This window comes from Hypomesus transpacificus, chromosome 3 (genome assembly GCF_021917145.1).
Source record: "Hypomesus transpacificus isolate Combined female chromosome 3, fHypTra1, whole genome shotgun sequence".
In the NCBI taxonomy this organism is placed as follows: Eukaryota; Metazoa; Chordata; class Actinopteri; order Osmeriformes; family Osmeridae; genus Hypomesus; species Hypomesus transpacificus.
This window is the reverse complement of record NC_061062.1, coordinates 4,737,440-4,765,101: the sequence shown is the minus strand read 5'-3', so window position 1 is coordinate 4,765,101 and position 27,662 is coordinate 4,737,440. Positions and strand designations below refer to the sequence as shown.

Below are 27,662 nucleotides of genomic sequence, written 5' to 3'. Positions count from 1 at the left end.
TGACAAATGGGTAGATGCTTGGGCTGGACACCAAAAACAAAACAAAACTTTGGAACTCCCAGATCAGAGCTCAACTTATAGTTCAGTCATGTGAGGCATGTAAACTCTTCATACATTAGTTAGATAGTTAGAGTTAGTTTATATGCATATAAGCTATATGCGTTGACAGCCTCCATTTCACCTGAAACCATGTGTGTTGTTATATGCATTTAAACTATACATATGGACTGGTTATTATATATGAACCAGTGAATGCTACTGAACTGATTATTATATATGAAACAGTCAATGCATATCAACTAGATCTAATGTAAGAACTAGTTCATGCATATGACCTTGTTTTACATATGAATGTCTTGCCTTCGGGGGGCTCTAAGCCTTTGGGGCCTGTGGGCTTGAACCCAGTCATGGCCCACTCAATCATCTGCTTGTTCTGCATGTCCACTGATTTGGAGGTGTCCGTCTCGTCGCTGTCAGAGCAAGCCAGGAAGGCTTTGCCTGCTCGGGTGCTCGCCACCTGTGGACAGACAGTGTCATCACTGGTTCATTTCCAAAACTAGGTTAGCAACTCCAACTCCAACTTCTGGGGTATTCCAGAAAGCAGGTTATGTGACATACCCGGGTAAGTTAACTCCCCAGCTGACACCCAGCGTTGTAGCAACATTGCCAGTAGGTTGCTGCAACATTGTGAATCAGCTGGTGGGTTAACTTACCCGGTTATGTGGCATAACCTGCTTTCTGGAATACCCCCCTGGTCTACAAAAATAGGTTGACAACACTAGGTTTACAAAATTAGGTAAGCAACAATTGATTTAAATAACAAGATTAGCAACACTGAGTTGACAAAATTAGGTTAGCAACACTAGGTTTACAAAATATTTCACAACACTAGGTTTACAAAACTCGACTTGGGGCACAACACTATAGGAATGTTTTCCTACTGTTTATTCCATTTAGTCAAAACAGGAAAAGTACACCAGCAGAATCAGTACAACATAACTGTTGTTTAAAAAAAGAAACCTGCCACCTACTTGAAGAACTTCGTAGATGGCTTTCTTGTACATGGGCTGCTTGTTGTAGGTTGGCTGGTGAAAGGCGTTGCAGAAGGAACTCAACGGCATCAGTTTCTCCACACAGACCTGTGAGGCCAGAGCAGACAGAAAACCATGACCACCTAAACATTCTTGTTGTACCACTTTTCAGCAAATGTAATGGAGTTTTGCTATTAAATACTCAGCATGCGATAGAGTGTCAGCATTACTGTTTGGGAACAGCAGCTTTGGGAACTAATATTTCATTTGAGTTTTTCCCACTGCTTGATTCCCAAACAGAATGTTTGGGAACTTAAAAATAGTTGTAGTGTTTTTTTGGGGGGGGAACAAGTTGGAGTTATCTTAGCAGATGTCGGACCCTCACCACTGAGAATTTGCCGTCACCAAACCACATGACCCATCTGGTTCCCTCAGCTGCACGGCTGCGTCCGGTCATCCACCAGGACACGATGCGCCCGGGCCACCAGGAGAACCCACGCAGCTTCCCCCAGACTAGCTCCCCGATGCTGAAACCTCGCCCATCCTGAAAGGTGACCACGCAACCACATCAACAGCCACTATCTGCATGTCGCTTTGGAAAAAAGAGTCTGCTAAACTAAAGGAACGCACAACCGAACGAATACATTAAATCCCAAGTAAATTACAGGGGAATTTGAACCTGGGACTTCTTCATGTGCAGGTTTATACTCTACCACTGAGCTACACCCATCCCTGACAATATTAACCACCACTAACAACCAACATGGCTGCTCTTTACCTCATACTCTGGTTCCGTGTCTGCAGACTTGGGGGATGTCTTGTCTTCTCCTCCGATGGCCACAGGCTCAGGGGTGGTGGCTATGGTGGGTGAGGCTGGGTCAGTGGGCTGTTGTTGTGGCTGTTGTTGCTGTTGTGGTGGCTGTTGTTGTTGCTGCTGTGGTGGCTGTTGTTGTGGCTGTTGTTGTGGCTGATGTTGTGGCTGTTGTTGTGGCTGTTGTGACTGTTGCTGTTGTGGCTGTTGTTGTTGTGGCTGTTGATGAGGCTGTTGAGCCTGTTTTGGCGGCTGGGGGTTCAGAGGTTGTGTGATTACTGGCACCTCGTCCTTCTGGGGCTCCTGGGCCTCCACTTCCTCATGGTCCTCCATAGCATTCATCACTGACAATTTGGCCTTCTTCTCTGCCTGAAACACAGCCAGGGGGCGGGTTGGGAAGTCGTTTCTGAAAATAACTACTGAAAGTAGGCTAGCTACTGAAAGAACCTACTGTCCAACTCCTAACTACTGTAACTACTTGAGTTTTAGTGAGGTCCAACCACAGATGTAGCTGTGTATATATATCATAGCCCTGGGAGATGTTTATACGGCAAAATGTAATCAATTATTCTTTACTTCTTTAGTTATGGTTGTGGCCTTAATCCTCATATCAGCACATAATGTTTCACGTTTATTTACCATTTGAAACAACTACAAGTACATTCAAATGATTGTCTAACCTAAGTCCTATATGGTTATAATTCATAATTTCTACATCAATAAATCCCAGTGTTTCCTCTAGGATTTCTTTTAGCAGTGGGGGCAACTTACTGTAAATGGTCAGTGGCCTATAGGCTATAGCCTATCGATTGAGGTAGGCCACTCGGAAGCATGTACACTGTCTGCTTCATTCGATCTTGATAGTCTAAGCATTCTGTAGCAAATAATAACAATATACCCACTATTTATTAATTAAAACAACTTCAGCATAATAATGCACCTAAAATACAAACGTGAGCAAGGGCAGCAATCGCTATCGAATCAACAGACATGCAATTTCGCTAGCAGCAAGAACTATAGACTAATACAATAACAGGCTTAAATGAACTGACGACATAAGTTATACGACTTACAGTTCTCAAGGACGCACACGAGCAAACTCAACTGCGCTGTGAAGCGCGTGTCTGTGCTATTCTCCGACATGCACTCTAACAATCACGCCTGATAGACCGCCTAAAATTTTGTACAGCCCTATTTCTGATACCGTGGCGGCAGAAATTTAACCGTGGCGGGCCGCCACAGAAAAATCAACATAGCGGAAAACACTGAATCTTAAACCAAAGATAGCTAATGAACTCCAGTGCCTACTGGGGTTACCTCCTGTTTAGAGAGGATATCAAAGAGATCCAAAACGAGGAGGACCACAACATTTTCCAGATGTTTCACTGTTGACAGTGGAATACTTCAAACAGGCCTTAGACATGAGCTCAAGTCAACTTAGACCAAAGTCATTCTTTACATAGTATGAATTCAGAAGCCACTGTAAACATTCTCTCCCTGTGTGAGATAAGCTCTGTGGTCCCAGCCCAAACAAACACAGGCCATAGCTACTGTTGTGGAGCGTTGGGGTCGTGCGTTGACGTTGTGCGCTGACGGCTCGGGGGAGAGAAGTTGACTGGGTTTGTGGTACCTGACACTGAATTGTTGGGTCAATCACACGGGATGAGACGTAGCCCTGTCATAAACCTCTCCCAGTAAATCCCCAACAGCTGCACTCGTTCTGCAATCTGTCTCTCTCTCTTTCTCTCATACACACACACACTTCCCTTTACTGGCAATTGGTTAGCCATGCATACTGTATTCACACACACACACACACACACACGTACACCCACACACACTGAATATACACTCACTCCCAGATGTAAACACACGCACATATACGAGGAATGACTCAGCAGCTGCGTTCACTCAACAGTTCTAGTCCAGAGTCTCTCCCAGGTCCCTCTCACACACATACTGTAGACAGCAGCCCCGTCTAAGAGTGTTGTGTTGAAGGAGAAAGAGGGATGAAAAGTGAAGGTCTGGTACGGAAAGAGGGAGAGAGGGGGAGGCAGGGAGAGGGAGAGAGGGGGAGAGGGTAAGGCAGAAAGAGGGAGAGAAGGTGAGAGGGGGGATGAGGAGAAACGACACCAGGACCAGTGTGTCTGAGGATGAATCTTATCCCGTACTGTACATCCTGAGGTGGGAGGAACAGAGGGTAGGAGAGGGAAAGAGAGGGGAGTAGAGGGGGTGGAGAGGGAAGGAGAGGGGAGTAGAGGGGGGGGGGGAGGAGAGGGGAGTAGAGGGGGAGAGGGAAGGAGAGGGGAGTAGAGGGGGGGGGAGAGGGAAGGAGAGGGGAGTAGAGGGAGGGGGGGGAGGGAATGAGAGGGGAGTAGAGGGGGAGAGGGAAGGAGAGGGGAGTAGAGGGGGGGAGAGGGAAGGAGAGGGGAGTAGAGGGGGGGGGGAGAGGGAAGGAGAGGGGGGGAGAGGGAAAGAGAGGGGAGTAGAGGGGGGGGGGGGGAGTGTCAGTGGGACGGCATGCGGAAGGCTTCTGGTGCAGAGTAGAACCATGTGGTCTTCAATCAAACGGCTCTGGTGTCGTTTATAAATATCTGCGTAGTAGAAGCGCATGGCTGGAGTCCAGAGACGTGCTAGGTCTGCTGGGCCAGAAACAGCTCCGCTGGAGTCAGACAGGGATTACAAAGGGAAGAATAGCTTTCCTACTTGTCAGTGATAGTTAAAGAAACCGATATTTTGGGAGTATTTTTGGGGTTTTTGTTTGTTTCTGCAAGCTCCTTCCTTCACAAAGAAAAGGCCCTATTGATTAAGAAATGCAATGTGGTTCAGTTCACTGTGAGTTCAGTCATCCAGAACTGATTGCATTAAGTAAGGGAACATTCACTGTCAAAGAGAGGGAAAGATAGGGAGAGGCAGAGTGTGGGATAGAGAAAGTGGGAGAGTGGAGGAGCGAAGGAGAGAGAAAGATAGGGAGAGGCAGAGTGGGAGGGAAAGCGAGAGAGAGCAAGAGAAAGAGAAAACGGAGCGAGAGGGAAAATCCTGTATCTTACAGCACATACTGTGGTGGCCATTTTAGTGTGTGTAGGGGGAGTCTGCTGTCTCCAGCACAGTCAGTCTGCTGTCTCCGGCACAGTCAGTCTGCTGTCTCCAGCACAGTCAGTCTGCTGTCTCCGGCACAGTCAGTCTGCTGTCTCCAGCACAGTCAGTCTGCTGTCTCCGGCACAGTCAGTCTGCTGTCTCCTACACAGTCAGTCTGCTGTCTCCAGCACAGTCAGTTGGGTTATTTCTCATCAGAGTCAGTTGGAAACTGACTCTGATGCGGGCGGTGTGGGGGGGTGGGGGGTGGGGGGGGGGGGAGTACAGTGGCTATAAGAACCAGATATTTGTCTCTGGCCCTCTTCCCATTTGTAAAGGCCCCCTTTTGGGGGCCTCACAATGTGAGTTCCACCAGCAGGACAGGCTCTCTGGATCCAGCATAGAGAGAGGAAGGGGGGGGGGTGGGGGTGGGGCGCTGGAGACACAATGCAGTCTTTATCGTTTACACACTCCTGACACTGACGGCAGAGTAACCCCCAGCACTGTAAGTGGCCGTGCGCCAGGCCAAAGACAACCGTCAAAAACAACAAGCTGAACGCAAAACAACAAGCCCGGAAAGTGACTTAGTACTCACCATCGAACGGGGAGGAGATTCTAGGTCAAACATCCCAGATGGAGGAAAGGAGGTAAAAACACGAGGCCGAAGGCTGAGGCGACTAACCTGACTTCCTGGTGTGTGCAGAGAAAGCAGCTTGGCTGAGCGAGCTCTGCCTGCCTGAGTGCTGTGACATGTTTAGGACGGAGCGGAGGATAATCTGCCTCAGAGCTCTGCTCCCTGGGGGCCGCCGGGGTCAGGGAGTGCACAGCCTCGCTCGGTGAACCTGCTCTCCTCGCGCTGGCCACAGCACGTCTCCAAACGCACGCTCTCTCCCCTGCACACTCTCTCCTGCACACTCTCTCCTGCACACTCTCTGTCCTGCACACACTCTCTCCTGCACACTCTCTCTCCTGCACACTCTCTCCTGCACACTCTCTCCTGCACACTCTCTCCTGCACACTCTCTGTCCTGCACACACTCTCTCCTGCACACTCTCTCCTGCACACTCTCTCCTGCACACTCTCTCCTGCACACTCTCTCCTGCACACTCTCTCCTGCACACTCTCTCCTGCACACTCTCTCCCCTGCACACTCTCTCCCCTGCACACTCTCTCCTGCACACTCTCTCCTGCACACTATCCTGCACTCTCTCTCCTGCACACTCTCTACCCTGCACACTCTCTCTCCTGCACACTCTCTCCTGCACACTCTCTCCTGCACACTATCCTGCACTCTCTCTCTCCTGCACACTCTCTGCCCTGCACACTCTCTCTCCTGCACACTCTCTCCTGCACACTCTCTCTCCTGCACTCTCCCTGTCCTGCACACTCTCTCTCCTGCACACTCTCTCCTGCACACTCTCTCCTCCACACGTCAACAAACGCACGCTGTTTGTTGACATTGGACTTGGCGCCGTGTCGCTCCTTTCTCTCGGAGTCTCGCAGCGCACGGTTTGCTACTACGATAAGATTTGAAACTACTGTGAGCAGCCGACACTAAACTCTTAAACTATTGTGAAAGCAGTCGTACAAAGTCACTATCTGGAAGTCAATTCAGGAGCCATACTTTCAGAATGTCAAAACCTTTTGAAAAGCCTGCAGATAAACGATATAGGAACATGCAAACAAAGCACACAGGTGTTTTTCAAAATAATAAAACGTGCAACACCCGAGGAGAGGAGTGAAAGTCAAACACGTGTGTGTGATGTAACACAGAGACGTTTCAAGGAAACTTCCAATTGTTCTGTTTTGTCTCTCTCCTGTCAGGGTTCTGTTCTGTCTCTCCTGTCAGGGTTCTGTTCTGTCTCTCCTGTCAGGGTTCTGTTCTGTCTCTCTCCTGTCAGGGTTCTGTTCTGTCTCTCCTGTCAGGGTTCTGTTCTGTCTCTCCTGTCAGGGTTCTGTTTTGTCTCTCTCCTGTCAGGGTTCTGTTCTGTCTTTCCTGTCAGGGTTCTGTTCTGTCTCTTTCCTGTCAGGGTTCTGTTCTATCTCTCTCCTGTCTGGGTTCTGTTCTGTCTCTCTCCTGTCAGGGTTCTGTTCTGTGTCTCTCCTGTCAGGGTTCTGTTCTGTCTCTCCTGTCAGGGTTCTGTTTTGTCTCTCTCCTGTCAGGGTTCTGTTCTGTCTTTCCTGTCAGGGTTCTGTTCTGTCTCTCTCCTGTCAGGGTTCTGTTCTGTCTCTCTCCTGTCAGGGTTCTGTTCTGTCTCTCCTGTCAGGGTTCTGTTTTGTCTCTCTCCTGTCAGGGTTCTGTTCTGTCTTTCCTGTCAGGGTTCTGTTCTGTCTCTCTCCTGTCAGGGTTCTGTTCTGTCTCTCTCCTGTCACGGTTCTGTTCTGTCTCTCCTATCACGGTTCTGTTCTGTCTCTCTCCTGTCAGGGTTCTGTTCACAGCACAAACACAAACTCCCAACGAGACCTTGCCTGGAGGTACTGAACAGAAGGAGGATGTGGAGGTGTGGATTGCTAACACTCTGGAAGGATAACCATATTAGAACCTGGATCAGGTGAAAGCTCCTGGAAATGAACCCCTAAACTTCCTTAGGGAGCAGATTACATCAACGCTATGTACAGCAATGGAGAGACACAGTAGCATTCATTAGCCTGATCTTAACACAGTTTCCCACAAAGGCTGCGTATTTCCTTAGCAGCAAGGGGTCCCTCAGAAAAGGCCATCTGGACTGCATTATTCTACGCCTTTCAAAAACATAATTAGGATTATGATGGTCCTGAATACGTTATTCCCTATGAATCCACAAGTGGCATTGTCAAAACTGTTTTGTTAGGATCTTAGGAAATTGCTTTTTGTCACTCTCATAAAAAGAATCCCTCGTGTTCTCAAAGCACATTCGAGGAATCCTGTTTTGTACTAATAGGGGACAAGGGGGTGACCCATTATCAATGTTATATTAACAAAGGCGTGTGGGTATTACCATCCTGGTCGGTGCAACTCTATCAGTAACTACTGCTGGTTTGAGCTTTGGCCTGATGAACTTTCTCCGAGTTCAGCAGAATATCCATATCTCTATACAGCTGGCTGCCCTTCCCTGCGACAGAACCCCCCCCGGCAACGTTATAAAGCATATCACACATTGTGTTGATAGTTAATAGTATAGTTAGTTTCTGTCCTATGCATTGGTCACATTTAATACGAATCGAAAATATGTTACATAATGTGTAAATATGTGCAACAATCTCTCTGATCAACCCTAAACAGATACAACGTGCACTGCAGTTCTTGCCAGCACAGTAAAACAGGAAATAGTTTCTACACAATCAACTTCTAAGAAGTCAGAAAAAAAAGAAAAAAAAAGAACAAACGCATTTCAAGGCAAGTTACTTTTTCAGCTAAAGCCAGTGCGCACTTTCCCCTTTAAAGAGACCGTTTCCCTTTAAGCCGTGCAGAGCAGATGGTCGGCAGCAACTCTTGTAGAAATACCTGAAGTCAGCATATTCCACTCGACGTAAGCGGGCTAATCAGACATGCACACAATCCACTGTCCTATCGAACAAATAACACAGCTCACATACCCATACACGCCAGCTCACAACACTCCTAATCCACACAGCGGTTTCAGCTCTTTACCCCCACTCGTGGGGAAGAAGAGATCGCTTCAAAAAAGAAAGCATGAACATTTCTTTGTCTGGGAATTCAGGGTCAGGTGATTGCCCACAGGAATTCTGGTTGGCTAGAGAGGACTTGCAAAACGTTGGCTGTGGGCCAAGAGGCTGTCTTGCAAGCTGGGCTGGAAATTTGCAGCAAACCTCATCTTCACCCTCATATCCAGAGCACAGGGTTCATTTCCATAGCTGGGGGAGGGGTCAGGAGAAGAATGGGGGTTGGAGAGGAGTCCACTGTAACCCAAGGCTCCGAAAAAAGGGATTCCTCTCTCAGAGAGACAGAGAGGAGGTTGGAGTGAGAGAGAGAGGGGAGAGAGGGGAGAGAGGAAGAGAGAGAGGGGGCAGTGAGGGGCAGAGAGAGAGAGGGGGGAGAAGAAGAGAGAGAAGTGCAGGGAGAGAAAGAGGAAGTGAGAGAGTGAGAGAGAAAGAGAGAGAGTGAGAGAGAGACAGAGAGAGACAGAGAGAGACAGAGAGTAGAAGAAAGCAACTCTCTCTCTCCCTAAACTAACCCTCCCAACGCTCGGCCAACTGGGCTCAGCTGAAGTCCTGTGGTCCACACAGGGTCTCCCTCAGCGTCCTCAACAAACAGCTGCACTGCCAGCACACAGCCACGTACCAATCACAAGACATCCCAGAATCGAACAGTCCTCCAGCGCATGCCCAGGTCGAACGTTCAGTGTTTCTGCATGCTATTTCAAAACACTTTCAAAAGCAACTGGGTCTGTTTGGAAAATTTGAGCCTGTTTCCTCAGGATTTTACGACGTTTCACTCAGGAGACCCCTAGTGTGTTCCGCTAATTTGGCAATATTTCTAACCTCCAGACATTTTTATGGCTTCCACCCAAGTCTGCTCCAATGGCTGGAGGAGGGGGCGGGGACACGGCTGGCCATGGTAGGCCCCATCTTGTTTCCATGGCTACAGCTCATTATGTAACAGTGAAAGTCTCACTACATCACATTACTATAGCAGCGGACTAACTGAGAGGACTGGCGACAGAGAGAGGGGGAGAGGGGAGAGAGAGAGAGAGAGAGAGAGGAGGATGACAGAGAGAGAGAGAGAGAGAGAGAGAGAGAGAGAGAGAGAGAGAGAGAGAGAGAGAGAGAGAGAGAGAGAGAGAGAGAGAGAAGGAAGAAGGAGAGAGAAAGAGAGAACATTTATGAATATTTATGTCATGATGTTTCTGGAACCGTTATTAATGACCTGAAACAAAATCAGTACTTGAATAATGAGTGGTCTGGTTCAGTCAGAGAGAGCTGGGTAGTCACATACAGGAAGCAGCGGTACAGACAGTGTTTACTGCCACATTACTGCGGCATAAATTACACTACCGTAAAAAATAAGATTTACATTGTTAATAAAAATATGCACATCAGCTCCATCCACAAGTTAGACAAAAAACGGAGGACCTCAAAGTAAAAGTGCAAACCGAATGAAAGGTGGAGAGAGAGTGGAAAGAGATATGGATGTGACTTTATCGCTCACGAACAACAGAGGCCTCACAGCAGGGAGGATGAGGGAGGAGGAGGGAAGAGGAGGGAGGAGGAGGGAGGAGGAGGGAGGAGGAGGGAGGAGGAGGAGGGAGGAGGAGGGAGGAGGCCCTGCAAAAGCCTGCAAAATAAATGGTACCTTCATGAGATATCGAATGACCCATCAAATACACTTGGCTGCGAAAGCCCTCACTGCTGGGCCCTACCCTCCCCCTGCCTGGCCCCATCCACTGCACATCCAGCCTGGCTGGGACCGCCCAGCCTCCACCCAGACGAGGAGGCTCCAGGCCTGGCCGAGATTGTGGCACAGCTTGGGTACTCACCTCCATCTTCCACTTGGCCAGCCACTCCTCTCTGGTCCTCTTGCTAATGTAGTAGGGGTCGCCAGCCTGGAAAGTGACCCTGGGAACGGGCCTCTGCCGCAGGCTGACCTCCCGGCCCTCTCCCCTTCGTAGCCTCCCGCGGTCCCCCTGTTTCAAGGGTCAAACAACAAAAACACACAGGATTTGAGGAATTTGCTGGGTCTTTTTTTTTTAATGTGTGTTTTTATTCCCCAACGTTTCTTTTATTGCGCAACCGTTGGAGGAAGTCGATTTCATCATCCGTTCCTCGCTGACTCTGTTCGCTAGCTCGCAACTCGAGGCTGTCGATTGGTCTGTAGTCGGGGTGGGAGAGGAGGTGTGGGGGAGGGGGGATGGGGGTAGGTGCTGTTCTCCCCAAAAAAAGAAAAGAAAAAAGAAAGAAAAAAAAACAAACATGATGACTCACACCGCAAACCAGGGAGGACAAGCCGCGATTGGTCGACCCGAGCCGGAGAAAAGATATCTTTTAGAGTGTCTATCAAAGCCGCCCGGCAACAGACACGAGCGTCTTCACGGACCCTCTGACATTTACATTTAGTCGTTTAGCAGACGCTCTTATCCAGAGCGACTTACAGTAAGTACAGGGACATTCCCCCCAAGGCAAGTAGGGTGAAGTGCCTTGCCCAAGAAAACAACGTCATTTAGCACGGCGGGGAATCGATCCGGCAACCTTCTGTTTACTAGCCCGACTCCCTCACCGCTCAGCCATTTGACATTCCGGCTCATCCCCAAGTGTATTTGATATTTCAAATCCATACGCCATTAGGTACCATTTCTTTCACGCCTTCAAGGTCACGACAGGAATCGGCATTGGGCGCACTCGTTTCGCCTCCCCGGGCACACTGAGGGTTCACAACGCTGAGACGTGTGGGTGTGTGTGAGTGAGGGGGGGGGGCGAGAGACACTTACCTCATTCTTGACAGCGTCTCGACCGTCTTCCTCGTTCTGCTCCACATCTAGAAGAGAAGACAGTGACACAGGGCTGAGGGGGGGGGGGGAGCTGAATCGTTCATGGGGAGCAAAGCTGCTTTCTCCCTGAGCACCGGACATCACTGGTTACACGTCTAGCCTAGCTAGAGACACTACAGGAGACCAGGGATGGCCTCACCATCCTTCATGAACAGAGACACACCGTACTAAACAAACCATATCCTAAAATACACAGTACTATGCGCACACCAAACAGATTTGACAAAAGATTTTGCAGTGCTAAATACAAAATAAACAAAACTAAAATACACAACACTACATAACGGACTAACTATTCCAAAATACTACATCCAAAACTAAATATGCTCAAATATGCAGTACTACCTCCACACTAAATATACACAGCCATAGACAGCAAAAAAACACAGCCATAGAGTATCTACCAGTCTGAACCGAAGCCCAGACTCTAAACAGTTTATCTGTCAGAGGTGGATGGAGACCCAAGAGAGGAGGGGTGGGGTATAGAAGGGAGGGAGGGAGGTAAAGAGGGAAGGAGGTAGGGAGAGAAGGAAGGAGGGAGGGACGGAGAGAAGGAGGGAGGGAGGGTCCTGGATGAGAGAGGGAATAAGCCAGGTTTACTTTGGCACAACGTGAGACTTCAGGTCCCTCCTCCAGGAGAGACCCAGCTGGGTGATATGATCTTGCCCCCCCCCTCCCCTCACCCCCCAGCGACCAGGAAGAGAAAAACAACAACAAAAGCATGCAGCCTCTCTTGTGTTAGCTCGGCTAAATAACAATCCCAAACACCACCAGGGTGGGGCTGAACACACACACACATTCCACACAATCACACACACAATCACACACACTACACCAAACACATACACAATCACACACACACATAGTACGCATACACAATACACCACACAGACACCACACACACACCAGATTATACCACAGACCCACACACACACACGAAGGCCATTGAGGCCGTGTGGATCTGATCACAAGCGTGCGACCACACCACACACACCAGCGTCCTCGCCCATCTCCTGAACCTGGGAACCCAGGTTCTCTCATCACTCTAAGCCATACCCAGATCACACATCCTGCAAACACCGGCTAATCATCTCTCCAAGACCAGGCTCAAACCCCTCAGAGTGGATCTCCTCAACGCTAACTTGGCCAACTTGGTTTATTGCAAGGTGGCGTCAGGGGTGACAGCAGAGCGAGGGGTTAGTTACTCATTCGGGGACCGCTTTGTTTTCCTGCGCTCGGTGGACCAGACAGAGGTCAGCCAAGGAGCATGGATGTGACCCAGCTGAAACACTAGAAAGGCATCGAGAGTCGTGATTCATGGACGGCTTCTCCCTGCAGGCGAGAGTGGGACAGAGTCTGGGTTCACCCTGCTCTCACACACACGTCATATCAGTCGCCCTGTTTACAGTGTTTACAACAATAAAAAACGATGACGCCAGGGGATGAGTAATAGCTCGGCAGTAGGGATTTTCACTGCAAACCGAGAGGCTGCAGGTTCAAATCCCATCCCGTTTGTCATTTTGGGATGAGAACACATGAGAGAACATACAGCAGTCTAGCGGTTAGATTCCTACGGCTGGCCCTTCTGAGGTAGACACGATGTGTCTTGAGGGTCGTACCGTCCCAGCATGTTTACAACACTCCAGGGCTGAGAGGGCAGAGGCGACCTTTTCATGGCATGTTTTCCAGACGAACCACTCTGGTCTGTCACTGAAGCACCCTACACCTCCAGCCAAACAATGGCCGCCACTTGTGGCGAGCTCTTCGAGCTTGTCCCTTGTGTAACTGTGTAACTGTGTAACTCCCCCCCCCCCCCTCCCCCTCCAGTTTTCCATCCAACCCCCTACTCCGCCCCTCCCCTCTCTCTCTCCCTGTCTGCCTCTCTTTCCTCGATAGGAATAAGTGACTATATAACAACTATATAACCGGGCAGGAAGGGGAGGCAGTATAGGGGCGTGTATGTGTGTTTGGGTCACTTTACTCGCTGCATGCCAAGGATCTTGGGATTGCGGAGAGCGCTGGGACTTACAGAGAATAGACCTGGCCCGTTTGAGTTGGGTCCAAATCCTGTTGGGGTGCTGCCATGTGCCCCAGATGGAGGGTAGACACCCTGGCAGGCCTTCCCCGCCCCCCACCTCCTTAGTGATAGTGTGAGTATATAGTACAGTGATAGTGTGACTATATTGTAGGACGGTGATAGTGTGAGTATATAGTACAGTGATAGTGTGAGTATATTGTAGGACGGTGATAGTGTGAGTATGCAGTATTCCAGTGATAGTGTGAGTATATTGTAGGACGGTGATAGTGGGAGTATGCAGTATTCCAGTGATAGTGTGAGTATATTGTAGTACGGTGATAGTGTGAGTATGCAGAATTCCAGTGATAGTGTGAGTATATTGTAGGATGGTGATAGTGTGAGTATGCAGTATTCCAGTGATAGTGTGAGTATATTGTAGTACGGTGATAGTGTGAGTATGCAGTATTCCAGTGATAGTGTGAGTATATTGTAGGATGGTGATAGTGTGAGTATGCAGTATTCCAGTGATAGTGTGAGTATATTGTAGGACGGTGATAGTGGGAGTATGCAGTATTCCAGTGATAGTGTGAGTATATTGTAGGACGGTGATAGTGGGAGTATGCAGTATTCCAGTGATAGTGTGAGTATATTGTAGGACGGTGATAGTATGAGTATATTGTAGTAGAGTGAGCGTGGGGACCAGGCTGATGCGGAGGGCGGGCCCAGCGTGTGAGTGCTCTGGGCAGCGTGCCATCCACCTGGCACATCCCTGCCAGAGCAGCAGGCCTGGAGCTGTCTCTCCCTGCTCAGCACTCACACTGGCACCAGCCCAGGAGACGCTCTGCAGCCTGGCTCTGCTTACTGCTCCCCTCATCAAGGTCACAGCCTGGCTCTCCCAGAGTGGAGGGGGAGGGGTGGGGGGAGGTGAGGTGAGGAGAAAGGGGTTAGGGGAAGGGGTGAGGGGAGAAGGGTGAGGGGTGAGGGGATAGAACAAGTCCAGGATAGGGACATGGCTATGGAGAGGTAAAGTAACCAGTAACCAGTAACCAGTAACCAGTAACCAGTAACATTAATACTAACCAGTAACCGTAAAAGTAATCAGTAACAGTAACCAGTAAACAGTAACCAGTACCAGTATTAGCAACCACTAACTGTATCAGTAACAGTAACAGTAATCAGTAACCAGTAACCAGTAACCAGTAACCAGTACCATTAATACTAACCAGTAACCGTAAAAGTAATCAGTAATAGTAACCAGTAAACAGTAACCAGTACCAGTATTAGCAACCACTAACTGTATCAGTAACAGTAACACTAATCAGTGACCAGTAACCAGTAACCGGAAACCAGTAACCAGTAACCAGTAACCAGTAACCAGTAACCAATAACCAGTAACAGTAACCAGTAAACAGTAACCAGTACCAGTATTAGCAACCACTAACTGTATCAGTAACAGTAACAGTAATCAGTAACCAGTAACCAGTAACCAGTAACCAGTAACCAGTAACCAGTACCATTAATACTAACCAGTAACCGTAAAAGTAATCAGTAATAGTAACCAGTAAACAGTAACCAGTACCAGTATTAGCAACCACTAACTGTATCAGTAACAGTAACACTAATCAGTGACCAGTAACCAGTAACCGGAAACCAGTAACCAGTAACCAGTAACCAGTAACCAATAACCAGTAACCAATAACCAATAACCAGTAACCAGTAACCAGTGACCAGTGACCAATGACCAATGACCAGTGACCAGTAACCAGTAACCAGTAACCAGTAACCAGTAACCAGTAACCAGTAACAGTAACCAGTGACCAGTAACAGTAACCAGTAACCAGTAACATTGACAGTAACAGGACTCACATTTAGTGGGGCGCTCCAGTTTCCGTCTCCCTCGTTTCCTGTGTGGGCTGGGCAGCGTATGGTCCTGGTCCTTCTCTGGGGCCTGCTGCTGCTCCTGGCCTGCTGGGTGTCCGTTCTCCTGGGGGCGGCTCACCCTCTGGTCCTCCGGCCCGTTGGCAGGCTCTGTTGCTGGGATCCCGAGCTCCGGAGGCGGCCGCTCCTGCCTGGGACAGCGAGCGCCAGCCTTCCCTTCCCCGCGACCACCCGCTGTTCCGTTGTGGACCTGCGCCGCCGACGGACGTTCCGCCCCGCTTGCGGTCTCCTGGTTCTGAGAGCCACAGCCCTCACCCTGCTGGAGGGTAGGCAGGGAGGGGGGAGATAAGCAGGGAGGGAGAGAGATAAGTAGGGAGGGAGGCAGAGATGGAAGCAAATAAGTAGGGAGGGAGGCAGAGAGGGAGGGAGAGAGGGGAGGAAATAAGTAGGGAGGGAGGCAGAGAGGGAAGGAAATAAGTAGGGAGGGAGGCAGAGAGGGAGGGAGAGAGGGGAGGAAATAAGTAGGGAGGGAGGCAGAGAAAGAGGGAGGCAGAGAAGGAGGGAAAGAGATAGGCAGGAAGGGTGGGAGGCAGAGAGAGAGGGATGCAAGCAGACCGGGACATGTGCAGGGAGGGAGGGAGGGAGGGAGGGAGGGAGGGAGGGAGGGAGGGAGGGAGGGAGGGAGGGAGGGAGGGAGGGAGGCAGGAGAGGATGACAAAAAAAGAGGGAGAGAAACAGGGAAAGAGGATGATGAAAAAAATGAAAATGTGTTTCCATGTCTTTTCATGTGTGCCCACTGTGTTGTTATCACTGTTGACGCGTGTCTGAGGTTGAGGTGACGTAGTGCAGAGCTTTCACCGTCTACCAAACTATATCTCCGCACACCTTACAACACGCCGTGGAGCTGAATTTACAGCCCAGTGATTCATCAAACATTTAAACAGAAAAGGGTTTTCTACGATTTTTTCCAAATAGGGGACTTGTAGTGTGAGAATCATCCAGTATGCCCTGTCATTCGACTGAATATTAAGGACATTTATTTAGGAATTAATCAATTGTGTTAATGATGACATACTTAAAAATGATTGTTGCTATTGTAGGTAGGTTAGTGGTTTGAACCTGATTTAAATCCCAAGTGATATAAACCTCCATTCTTCTCATCTTCCTAATAACTATCAGAGCAAATAACGACATGTTTGTTTAAATATCCTGTACACAGAAGACTACAGTCTAGTAACATAATTAGTGTCAATTTTCCAATTATTACAACAGCACATCAATATGAGAAGAATTTTGGCTGGCTGTCAAAAGACATTCTTTATTTTGCCTGGCTACTTCACTGAGTGGAGACCAGCCATCTTACACGCTACCCGCTGCTTAGAGACCAGGGAGGAGAAGGAGGGGGAGGAGACCAGGGAGGAGGAGGGGGAGGAGGAGACCAGGGAGGAGGAGGAGGGGGAGTAGGAGACCATGGAGGAGGAGAGGAGACCAGGGAGGAGGAGACCAGGGAGGAGGAGAGGAGACCAAGGAGGAGGAGGAGGGGGGAGTAGGAGACCAGGGAGGAGGAGGGGGAGGAGGAGACCAGGGAGGAGGAAGGGGAGTAGGAGACCAGGGAGGAGGAGGGGGAGGAGGAGACCAGGGAGGAGGAGGGGGAGGAGGAGACCAGGGAGGAGGAGGGGGAATAGGAGACCATTGAGGAGGAGGGGGAAGAGGAGACCAGGGAGGAGGAGGGGAGACCAGGGAGGAGGAGGAGGGGGAGTAGGAGACCAGGGAGGAGGAGACCAGGGAGGAGGAGGGGGAGGAGGAGACCAGGGAGGAGGAGGGGGAGGAGGAAACCAGGGAGGATGAGGGGGAGTAGGAGGCCAGGGAGGAGGAGGATACCAGGGAGGAGGAGGGGGAGGAAAGACCAGGGAGGAGGAGCAGACCAGGGGGGAGGAGGAAGAGCCAGGTATTACTGTCCAAACACCTGCCATCCCACACACCTACACCGACACCTAAACATAGTGTCTCATACATCAACACACGGTCATATCCACACTTGTGCTCTTTGTGACCTAGAAACAAAACCAATCTCTTATTTCTGTAGAAACTCTGAGATGGGGGGGGGGGGGGGGGGCTCCTGATAGTGCCTTAAAATAGTCTTTTAAAACAGTTTCTCAGACTACTCTGTGAGTCACAGGCGCAGAAAGTAGGTCAAGTGTCGCCATATGACAGTGTCAGCAAAGAACACAAGAGCAGTGCTGAAGACGTCCTCTTCCTCGGACAGAGATGCAGATGAATTTACAAATGTTTCGTAAATTGATGTCAGACGTTGTGTACCAGAACCCCAGGGACACCCTGTGCTGTGAACCCAAACACATACCAGTCAGTACAGCATCTACATGACAAAAGCTGCAGTGTCGAAGCTGCTAAATTTAGCAAATTCCTCTTACATGGGTCGGCCAAAAATGACAACAAGCCTGTCCCAGAAACATCAACGACACTCAGTCTGCATTCAGCACTGGCCAGGGCGACAGAGTGTGTGTGTGTACTGTCAGTGTGTGCATGTGTGTATGTATGAATGTGTGTGTGTGTGTGACTGTGTGTTTGTGTGTATTTGTGTGTGACAGAGAGTGTGTGTTTGTGTGTGACAGAGTGTGTGAGTCTGACACACTATTGACTGTCTGACAGCAAAACAGTGTTATGCAAGAGCTTAAATGACCTAGTAACCCACAACAGGCCCTTGCCAGAGGTCAGAGAGTCAGAGCCAGGCAGTCAGTCTACACAGCCAGGCCAGCACAAAAACAGCCAGTCAAAAGATAGGCTGACTGAGCCTGTTCAGCACATATATCCCCAGAGAAGCAAGGATTCCAAAAGGATGAGCAAAACATCCCCATCTCACTGTGATACAACCACAAATCCTGTCACACTAACGGTTTCCCAAATCCAATCTATGGATATAAGACAATCTTTCGACAATCATGTTAGAGTAAAAGACTTGTGAGTGCTCCTGAACAAGCGGCCATTTTGGGTTAATGAATTCAGATCAGAGCATCATAATGTCCAGGCTTCCTCTGTCAGTAGTGCTGTCTGTTGCTCTGTCAGTAGTGCTGTTGCTGTCAGTAATGCTGTTGCTCTGTCAGGAGTGCTATTAGTTCTGTAGCTCTGTCAGTAGTGGTGTAGCTCTGTTATCAGTGCTGTCAGTATGCTGTCAGTACAGTATTTTTCGGAAATAAAACCGCGGTTTATACCCCTATTTGAGATTTTTCTTGTGGCGGTGCGGTTTATATTCTGAAGCAGTTTATAGCACATTTTTATAACAAAACAACAGTAGAAACACTTTTTTCGGGAATGCTATTCAACCCGTTAAGGAGTAGCGTCGCACAAATGTGATCGCTAACTAAAGCCAGGAGTCAGGTGGCTGAGCGGTTAGGGAATCGGGCTTTTAATCAGAAGCTTGCTGGTTCGATTCCTGGCCGTGCAAGAGGACGTTGTGTCCTTGGGCAAGGAACTTCACCCTACTTGCCTCGGGGTGAAAATCCCTTTACTTACTGTAAGTCGCTCTGGATAAGAGCATCTGCTAAATGACTAAATGTAAATGTAAAGCCAACTAGCTACCGTTTCGGAAAAATAACTTGCGCTTTGGGGACCATCGGAAATATTTAGAATTCACGTGTCTAAAGGGAAATATTAGTTTATCCCCGGGCAATAGAAAACATACATTACTCACTTACTTTCATTTTCGAAGTGTGTTACACAATGGCATGCTGTAAGATCACCTATACGCGTGCATTGCTTGGTATCATTGTTCCCGTATCAAGTGCGGCATATATTCCAGTGCGGTTTATACTCCGATTTACAAACACAAAGCTCCCATTCTGGTGGGGTGCGGTTTATAGAAAATGCGGCTTATTTTCCCAAAAATACGGTAGTGCTGCATTACTGTCAGTAGTGCTGTCAGTAGTGTTGTCAGTAGTGCTCTCAGTAGTGCTGCAGTGTTGTCAGTAGAGCTGTAGTGTTGTCAGTAGTTCTGTCAATAGTGCTGCAGCGTTGTCAGTAGTGCTGTAGTGTTGTCAGTAGTGCTGTCAGTCGTGTTGTCAATAGTGCTGCAGTGTTGTCAGTAGTGCTGTAGTGTTGTCAGTAGTGCTGTCAGTAGTGCTGCAGTGTTGTCAGTAGTGCTGTAGTGTTGTCAGTAGTGCTGTCAGTAGTGTTGTCAATAGTGCTGTAGTGCTGTCAGTAGTGTTGTCAGTAGTGTTGTCAGTAGTGTTGTCAGTAGTGTTGTCAGTAGTGCTGTCAGTCGTGCTGTAACTGTGAGCAGGCTGTCCCCTACAGAAGTCCCCTAAGCAGTCCCCTAGTCTGTATCTCAGGCTGTGTCCTAGGCTGTGTACTTGACTGCGTCCCATGCTGTGTTCTAGACTGTGTCCTAGGCTGTCCCCCAGGACTGCATGCTGAAGCACTATGTTCCTCGTTCAGTCACACATGCTTTAAATTTCACTGAGATTACATTTCACAAAACCACACATTTATTCCCCGGGAAAATCGATCCTTATAAATTTCAATGAATGTACTGTTCAGTGTCTGGTGGTAGACAAGGTATGTAGTGTGTCTGAGGTCAGGCAGAGGCTGCATGTTGTGACGGCAGCATTTCAGAAGACAAACACTCACTGAGAGAGCCTTGCGTTTCCTTCCTGGCTTAATGTCCTTACAGGCAGGGTTACTTCTGGCTGGCTTCTCCTCCGCCATTGTGCTCTCGCTCTGTCAAACACAAACATGCACGTTTTTTTCAGTTCGAATTTGAGTTTGCATTTCATTTGTGTTTATGTAACTGAGTTGATCTGGTTAATGTCACTCCTCGGTATGAATACTTCCCACTCACACCGTTGAGGAGCTAGCTTTACGGTGGCGTAGCTGGTGTTTGTAAAGGTGGTGGTCGTGTTTTGTAAAGGTGGTGGTCGTGTTTTGTAAAGGTGGTGGTCGTGTTTTGTAAAGGTGGTGGTTGTGTTTGTCAAGGTGGTGGTCGTGTTTTGTAAAGGTGGTGGTCGTGTTTGTAAAGGTGGAGGTCGTGTTTGTAAAGGTGGTGGTCGTGTTTGTAAAGGTGGTGGTCATGTTTGTAAAGGTGGTGGTCGTGTTTGTAAAGGTGGTGGTCGTGTTTGTAAAGGTGGTGGTCGTGTTTGTGAGTCAGAGGACCTGGGTTTGGATCCCAGTGAGGGAAGGATGGGAGGAAGCGACAGTGACGAGCAGAGCGACTACACCTGTTACATCTGCTTTTACTTCAACATTCTGCATTTTCCTATTTAGTAATTAAGCAGATTTTGTGTTTGTAGGGTTACCTTTACTATTCTACTACAAGCCATAGTACACTATAGTTCACAACATGGTACACTACATTCAACACAAATCTTCTACATAGTATACTACATACTGTGTACACAACAGAGTACACAACAGGCTGTAGTATACAACAGAGTATACTACATAGTACACTACAACATAGTACATTACAGAGTGCTACACACTGTAGTACACAACATGTACCATTTAGTACACTACAGAACATACTGTAGTATAGCTTATAGTACACTAGATAACACACTACATAGTATACAACATAGCACACTACTAGGCTATTATGCGATCAAGGATATCAACCTACAAATCTCTTAACTCTGCCGTGAATGAATTCAGACTCAAAACTCTTTGCCGAGCGCACAAATACTTTAGAGCAGTTAGGGACCCTTTGGGATGGGTGGACAATGACTCAGAGAGGGGATCTGAATGACACATTCCTTTGAGGCGGTTTGAAGTGAGGGCTCCACCGGTCGCAGAGCTGACCTTCCACACACGATCCCCTCTTGACAGTACTACAAAGACGTTCGCCAGGCCCCCCGCCCTCTCCCTCCGCCAATTTCCCTTTGATTATTAAAACCGTGTCTTCCCCCTCGAACAAAGCCTTCTGTCCAGCCGGCCCAGCGCCCCCCCCCCCCCCCCCCCCCCCCGGGCTGCTGAGGAGAAAAACGTTGGTCCTAATGTAGCTGCTCTGGGCTTCAATATTGACTAAATGGGACCACCAGTGCCATTGGCGAATGTAAATGAGACTGCCTATCCACTTCTGACAGTGAGGGAGGAGGGGAGTGAGGGAGGGATTACAGTGAGGGAGAAGGAACGAGATGGAGGGAGGAAGACAAGAGAGAGGGGGGTCCTTATTCAATTCCTAACGTAATGTGCTCGTGAGAGGCACCCGCTGCTAAATGGACTGTTCAGCTGATGTGGTGTTTCAGCATCGACACGAGGAAAGTCTGGTCCCCGTTCACGTTGGCTTGATCTGCTGAATAAGATCTAAACACTAAGGATGTCTGCATCAAGTTTATGAACCTGGTTGGGTTTTTTCTTTACTGTAATCTCTCCTCTCCTGCTGTTTCCTGCTGTGGTCAGTCTGGACCCACTGAAAAGAACGCATGGAAACCCACCTCTTTGCTCTCTGGACACAGATACGCAAGATCTGTGATCTTAAACAACATAATCAATGCAAAGGCATCAGAATACTATTTTGGGGGAATTCAGAATAGAAGTGTATCCAGTACCATAGGGTTTACGGTAGATATTCGTCTGGAGTCACCTAGATGTAAAACAGTATTCCTTCCTGATAAATGCGTTACTGAAGAACTCTACAAACAAACAAGAATATTCTCAGTTACATCAACCTATTACAGCCACCCAACAGAGAATATTACATCTGTTTGTATCAGTTTTTACCTTGGCTTAACCCCATAACATTGCCAACAGACTACTAGTATTTCTGCTACTGCTAGTATTTCTGTCTGCCACCGGTTATTTAAGGCAATGGCTGTTGCCAAGCAACAAGACTACGGCCATTGCAGAATAACGGGAGAGTATGACAGAGGGGAAGAGGAGTACAGACTCCCCGGTGAAACGGACATGAAGTCGTTTCAGCACCGGAACCGGCTCGCCGGCCAACGCCCACGTCACCGGTCCCCGTTGGAGAATGCCGGCGTCACTGAGCGTGCTCCGTCGCTATGGAACCCAGACAGGAAGCTACTAGACCTCTAAGGACCAGCTCTGATTCTGTCACAGACTCTGGGTTTCAGCATGGTGAACAAATACCACAAAGCATTCCCATTGTAGGGGCATTTCTCTTCCAGGTAAACCTAAACGGTTACATAGAGGATTCTCCCTCGAGCCGAGCATCACGCATGACACGTGTTGTCGATTGGCCGTGGTCATCCATGTCAACAGTTCTGGTGGGCCTGCGTTGACAGATCAATGCATTAGCAAAACCATTGTTAATCGACTCATTCATAAAATAATGTAGGTCAAGTAGGACGTGTGTCTTTTTTGAGGAATTGCTACCAGTTGTATATCTGTTTGTGAAAACAGATCACGTTAGATATTGCAAATGTTAGTACAGTCTTATTTATACATACTGTCATTGGTTTCTTTCAGTTGAGGAAGCATTAACAAAGGAGAACAATACAAGTGTAATTGGACAATACGCATGAATAAAGTCAGAAACATGGCCACAGATTGCTCACCATTCTGTTTCCAGGTGCTTCACAATAGTCAGAGGTGTTGAATGCGACGTTGGCAGTGGCAACAGTGTTGGACGGCATTGCCAGGAGTCTTAGATGTATAGATGGGTGAAAATATGAGAAGCTTCAGATCTAAATCAAATCAAAGGAACCAAAAATAAAATGACCCGGTGATCCCTCTGTTAGCTGACTCTCCTGGAGAAGTGAAGAAGAGCAAAATGAATCAGAAGCACTGAAGAAAAAACACCTTTTCTGGGTAATGTCTTGATTGTTTACATGTTTCACTTCATCAAAACATTAGCAGTTTACTAATGTGGACTCCATCTAAGAAAATGCATTCAAAGTTACAGTTGAAATGACAAATACAGTTTATTCAGCTAACTGTGCACGTTTTCACCCATCAGTGGTAATGATACTAAAATGTAGGCCATTACTTGGATTAACAAATGAGAAATGTCTGTTGTAAACATAAACTGTGACACTTACAGTAATATGTGCAATATTAACCTCATGCAAGTACAGAAGTCTCATATTTCCAACCAAGCACGCTGAGAAGCCATGCTTAACGACAGGGGAAATCCCTACTACTGTGTCGTGGGCTTAATAGGTCTTGTATGCTGAGTGTGACTACCCTAATTATATGTTATCTGCATTTCATTAAGGCCTTAAAGATAGATACGAAGGTAGACATCCTTGGTATCTTGGGTTATTGCCCCCAGTGAGATTCACGATAAATTCCGTTGTTAAAGTGTAGCCACACTTTTAGAGCCATGCGCCCATGCAGGCACACTGTCACACTGAGTCACAAGCAGTCACAATGTGGCATACAGCTCGTCTTTAAACGGGAATATTACATCTTGTCATTGCAAACGATTTAGTCGTTGTAAATTGTTTTTGTAATTGTATGTAAAAGGCTTGCACATTCTTACACATTCTTACAGATCATTGAACGTAGGACGTGTTCATCTTATGTAAAGGAAAAACATTGTTAGATCCATTGGCCTTCATCACTGCTGGTCCATTATTTGCTGCTCGTTCGAAAAGTGTGTTGAAGTAATTCATCTGCGGCCAGCTAACAGTCTGACCTGTATATGTCACTCAGTGAAAAATGACAAAGTTGTATACGTTTCAACTGGGGGAAGTCACGTTTATAACCCCTGGGACAGTGCCTCTTTTTAGGCCACAACCATTTGAAGGATAATCACCCGTACATTTTCAGGCGGCGACATTCTGAATCAACAATCGTCGGTCTGTCACTGCAAAATCGGTCACCAAGTTCAAGTGTATATAGCAATGTCTATCACCACATCTGCAAAAGCACAACAAAAATCTATGTCTCTCTTCCCCCTACCATCGAGTACCTTCCGTTCTGAGGGCTTTCACACTATGTTCCGATTAAAGCTTCGCGCTTTTCAGGAATTTATGATAGCGGGCTAAAGTATGGTTGTAAATGAGTGAATCACAGTGCTCATTACCCGTTTTGCCAAGTCCCAGGCCTGACCCTTTTCGTTTTCGTTCGCTCCCGGAGCCTCCTTCCTCTTCTCTCCCCGTCCTCCACCTCCCCAGCCGGCCAGCACTCCTCCAGATGCTCCGCTCACACTGCAGGGGCCTGCGGACCGACAATGTTTCCACAAGGTCCTAAAGGTAGTTGATTTGTTACAACAGTGTAATAACCGTTGTCCAACTTTCCATCTCAACCAGATTACATTACTTACTATGTGTGTATTTAAATCAAATGCAAGATATTAACGCTGTCAAACCCAAAGCATTAGTTTGGTCTCTTGCAGCATCATTCACCAACACAAGTTGTAGGGAGGGGGAATGGGCAGTCATTGCTGTTACTGATCAATTTAAGTGATTAGTCCATTACCCGTTCACATAAAGCTTTGACACAATTCTGACCTTACAATGATTGGAAATGACCCAAGTAATGGCATTATCCAACACCATAGCCACGATTACTATGCCAATGCATTTATAAAAACTGATATTACCAACTAATTAAGATTTAATCGGAATATTATAGCGTAGGCCTACATGTGGAAAATATTCCATTCCTATCACCATTGGCATTGCCTAAACATGTAATTACACATGTACTATTTTCTCATTCCATGCATGACCACTAGGGGAGGACACCACAGGTTATTGGTGGCTAATGGTGGCAGCAGTGCCAGAGGCAGGAAAGCCATGAAGCTCCCCGAAGCAACAAACATATGAAGTCTCTGTAGGGCAGATAGAAAGCTCTTTAGAAAGAAGCAAGAAGCTGTATGAGGTTATGGTTCAGCGAGCTGGAAGCGTCATCTGAACCAGCAGACACATGCTCTGCAGTAGTCCTCAATCTGTCTTGTGGTGTGGGCACTCTGCAGGCTCTCCGCCTCTATCTCATGCACTAGGGGTTCAGTTGAGGACATGAGTGTCACAGCCATTCACTCTTTCTAGCTCACATCCTATGGGTTCAGATGAAGACACGAGTGACACAGCCATTTGGAGGGAGACAACAGAGTAAAACAACCCTCTCAAGCTCATTCTGTAGATCTTATCTGCGAGCTCTCTCATCTAATTATCTCTCTCTCTAATCTATCCAAAAGTAGCCCATTTGCAGAATATGCAGAGTCATTGTGGTTGACTCCCTTTACTCATAATTGTGATGTTTTCTCTCTATGTGGCCAGGAACAACCAAGAAGCAATTAAAGGGACATTCTGTCAGAAATTGATATACATTCACGCCGTCAGAAAAACCTTTAAGACTGTCTCGGGAACTTAGTGAACAGCAGAGCATACCGGCAAGCCGACCAAAACTCAAAAAACAAGCAAGCAAGCTTTTAAATCTTTTAATATTTCCACAGTTTATTTACAAAAGTGACAGTGGTTGAGTGACATAAACTATGTTTGTAAAATGAGCATGAGGAACAGATGGATACCAGAAGCATATGCTTACATAACGCTGATAAAGGTAACCAACAACAGGAGAGCAGGTGGACTTCTTCGTCTATGAATGTCTTCATTTTCTCTCTGCAAACAATGTTAGCATCACAATGTCTGTACCTCTTCCTGGACCAGCTGCAGTGTGTAAGTGACTGAGAGGGCACAGTAGGATGCATACAGTATAATGCTTAACTATTGGCTGGAAGGACATCTGGAAAATGATCAGTAGTAATTCTGTGGTTGTTGGACTTTTATGTTTCCAGATTCCTGATGGTGCCGAGCGTTACATGTAGACGGCTTTAGGTGTTCTGTGATCTACTATGGGCGACAACAACATTCTAATGTAGATATTCTCTTGATATATAATTTGTAGGACACACAGTCTGCAAACATTTTGGCACATATGTAAAGGCTTAACTTAATTCTAGCACTTTCTCCTGAACACAATAAATAAAGGATTCTACAAGGTCACAGACTAAAACACTTACATAAAGGCGGACTGATAATCTTATCTGCGAGAATGGGTACTTTTTACATCACTGTACGAAACATCTAGGCACAAACTCAAATTGTAACGCATCTGTGACCAAAGCGAATGAAAATACAGGAACTCGCTTCTCAAAACTTCAATCTCAGCATTTGCAGTTGTTTTTGGGATTTCATTCACATGGAAGAGTGTGGAACCCTAAATGAATAGGATTGGAACCATAGAACGGCACCGGTTCTACAGCTAGGCAACTGACAGTGCACACTTGAATGAGTGTTTGAGACAAAATATCACCAATGATGAAGCTACACTAACAAGTTAGGATAATACTTCTGATGAAAACGTGTGACGGACCAAAACGAAAGCATTACATTTAGAACAACATTGACACAGGAGGCTCTCTTATGTTCAGCTGTTTCCTGACACAGTGTAACAGGTTGTTAAGACCTTAAATGTAGCTTATAGAATAGACTGACTGTACAAATCTCAATGTAAAATCTCTAGCGTCCTCTCAGAAATTCTGTACAAAGTCCTAACAGTTCATTGCTTAACCAATGGCTTGTACCATATACAGTCATTTGACCGACTTCACCTTTTTATTTCAATTGCATGAACCGAACAGATTTGCATTCTGACTCTTATAGCATCATCATTAATAAACTTTACAATGGTATCTAGAAGTTGATTTCAGAGCTTGTTTTTCAGAGACCTATGACCACCCTTAATGATAAAACGGGCCCCCCACACCAGAAGACAAATGAGGAAAAACAAGCAAACATTGGACCTGATCTGATTCAAGTATCTCTGTCCTGTCCACTAAAGTAGCTCCCAGTAACCACAAAGCTTTACCTATCCCAGGCAGACACCTAGCTACATTAACAACATGCTCGGACCAAATAAGCACTTCAGACAAAACCCTCTCCGCTCCAATGCAAACAGGGCTTTTAACCCCTCGCTGTTCTCTCTCCCTCTATATCATTTATGGCCCAGACTGACCCTTGACACCCACCAACCCCAGGCATGTCTGGAGTTGATTAGATCTATGAGTTAAAAGCCACTGCTACTACACTTAACCTGTTTCCACAGTCCCTGAGCGCCCGTCGTTTCGTTTCACATCAATATTTGTGTTTCCAGTTTGTGTTTTAACTATATAAAGCTATCGTAGCATCTTTTACTCGTGCACCGACGTGTGTTTTCTTCCACATCCTCACCTATAGATACAGATGTAATTACTTTAACAGTGTTCACTTAAATATCCTGCTTTCCCCCCCGCCCACTCACCGATCACCTTTTGTTCAAACGATACTTTTAAACTGCTGGGAAGAGAGATTGAAATGTCCATACCGAGCATTTAGACGGTCCTGGTTGATAACTCGAATCCATAGCTGAGATCTATTCCACCCGGATTGATAGCAGCCCCAGGG

The 27,662-nt window shown here is 47.4% G+C and overlaps 1 protein-coding gene across 4 annotated transcripts in view; it reads right to left on the bottom strand.

Annotated features, from left to right (window-relative positions):
- LOC124485477 (DNA (cytosine-5)-methyltransferase 3A-like) overlaps window positions 1-24,410 on the bottom strand; it is a 33,952-nt gene extending 9,542 nt beyond the window's left edge. For 2 of the 4 annotated variants that reach the window (XM_047047115.1, XM_047047140.1), the window contains exons 1-10: window positions 24,299-24,410; window positions 22,827-23,018; window positions 19,942-20,031; window positions 15,286-15,616; window positions 11,343-11,389; window positions 10,395-10,541; window positions 1,810-2,211; window positions 1,417-1,575; window positions 1,032-1,139; window positions 361-517 (exon numbers count right to left, since the gene is read on the bottom strand). In XM_047047115.1, the coding sequence (XP_046903071.1) occupies window positions 361-517; window positions 1,032-1,139; window positions 1,417-1,575; window positions 1,810-2,211; window positions 10,395-10,541; window positions 11,343-11,389; window positions 15,286-15,616; window positions 19,942-20,031; window positions 22,827-22,904 (1,519 nt within the window). In that variant the 5' untranslated portion in view covers window positions 22,905-23,018; window positions 24,299-24,410. The remainder of the gene's footprint in view (window positions 1-360; window positions 518-1,031; window positions 1,140-1,416; window positions 1,576-1,809; window positions 2,212-10,394; window positions 10,542-11,342; window positions 11,390-15,285; window positions 15,617-19,941; window positions 20,032-22,826; window positions 23,019-24,298) is intronic. The other 2 variants (XM_047047131.1, XM_047047123.1) reach the window with 2 other exon arrangements.
- Between the last annotated feature and the right edge of the window lie 3,252 nt (window positions 24,411-27,662).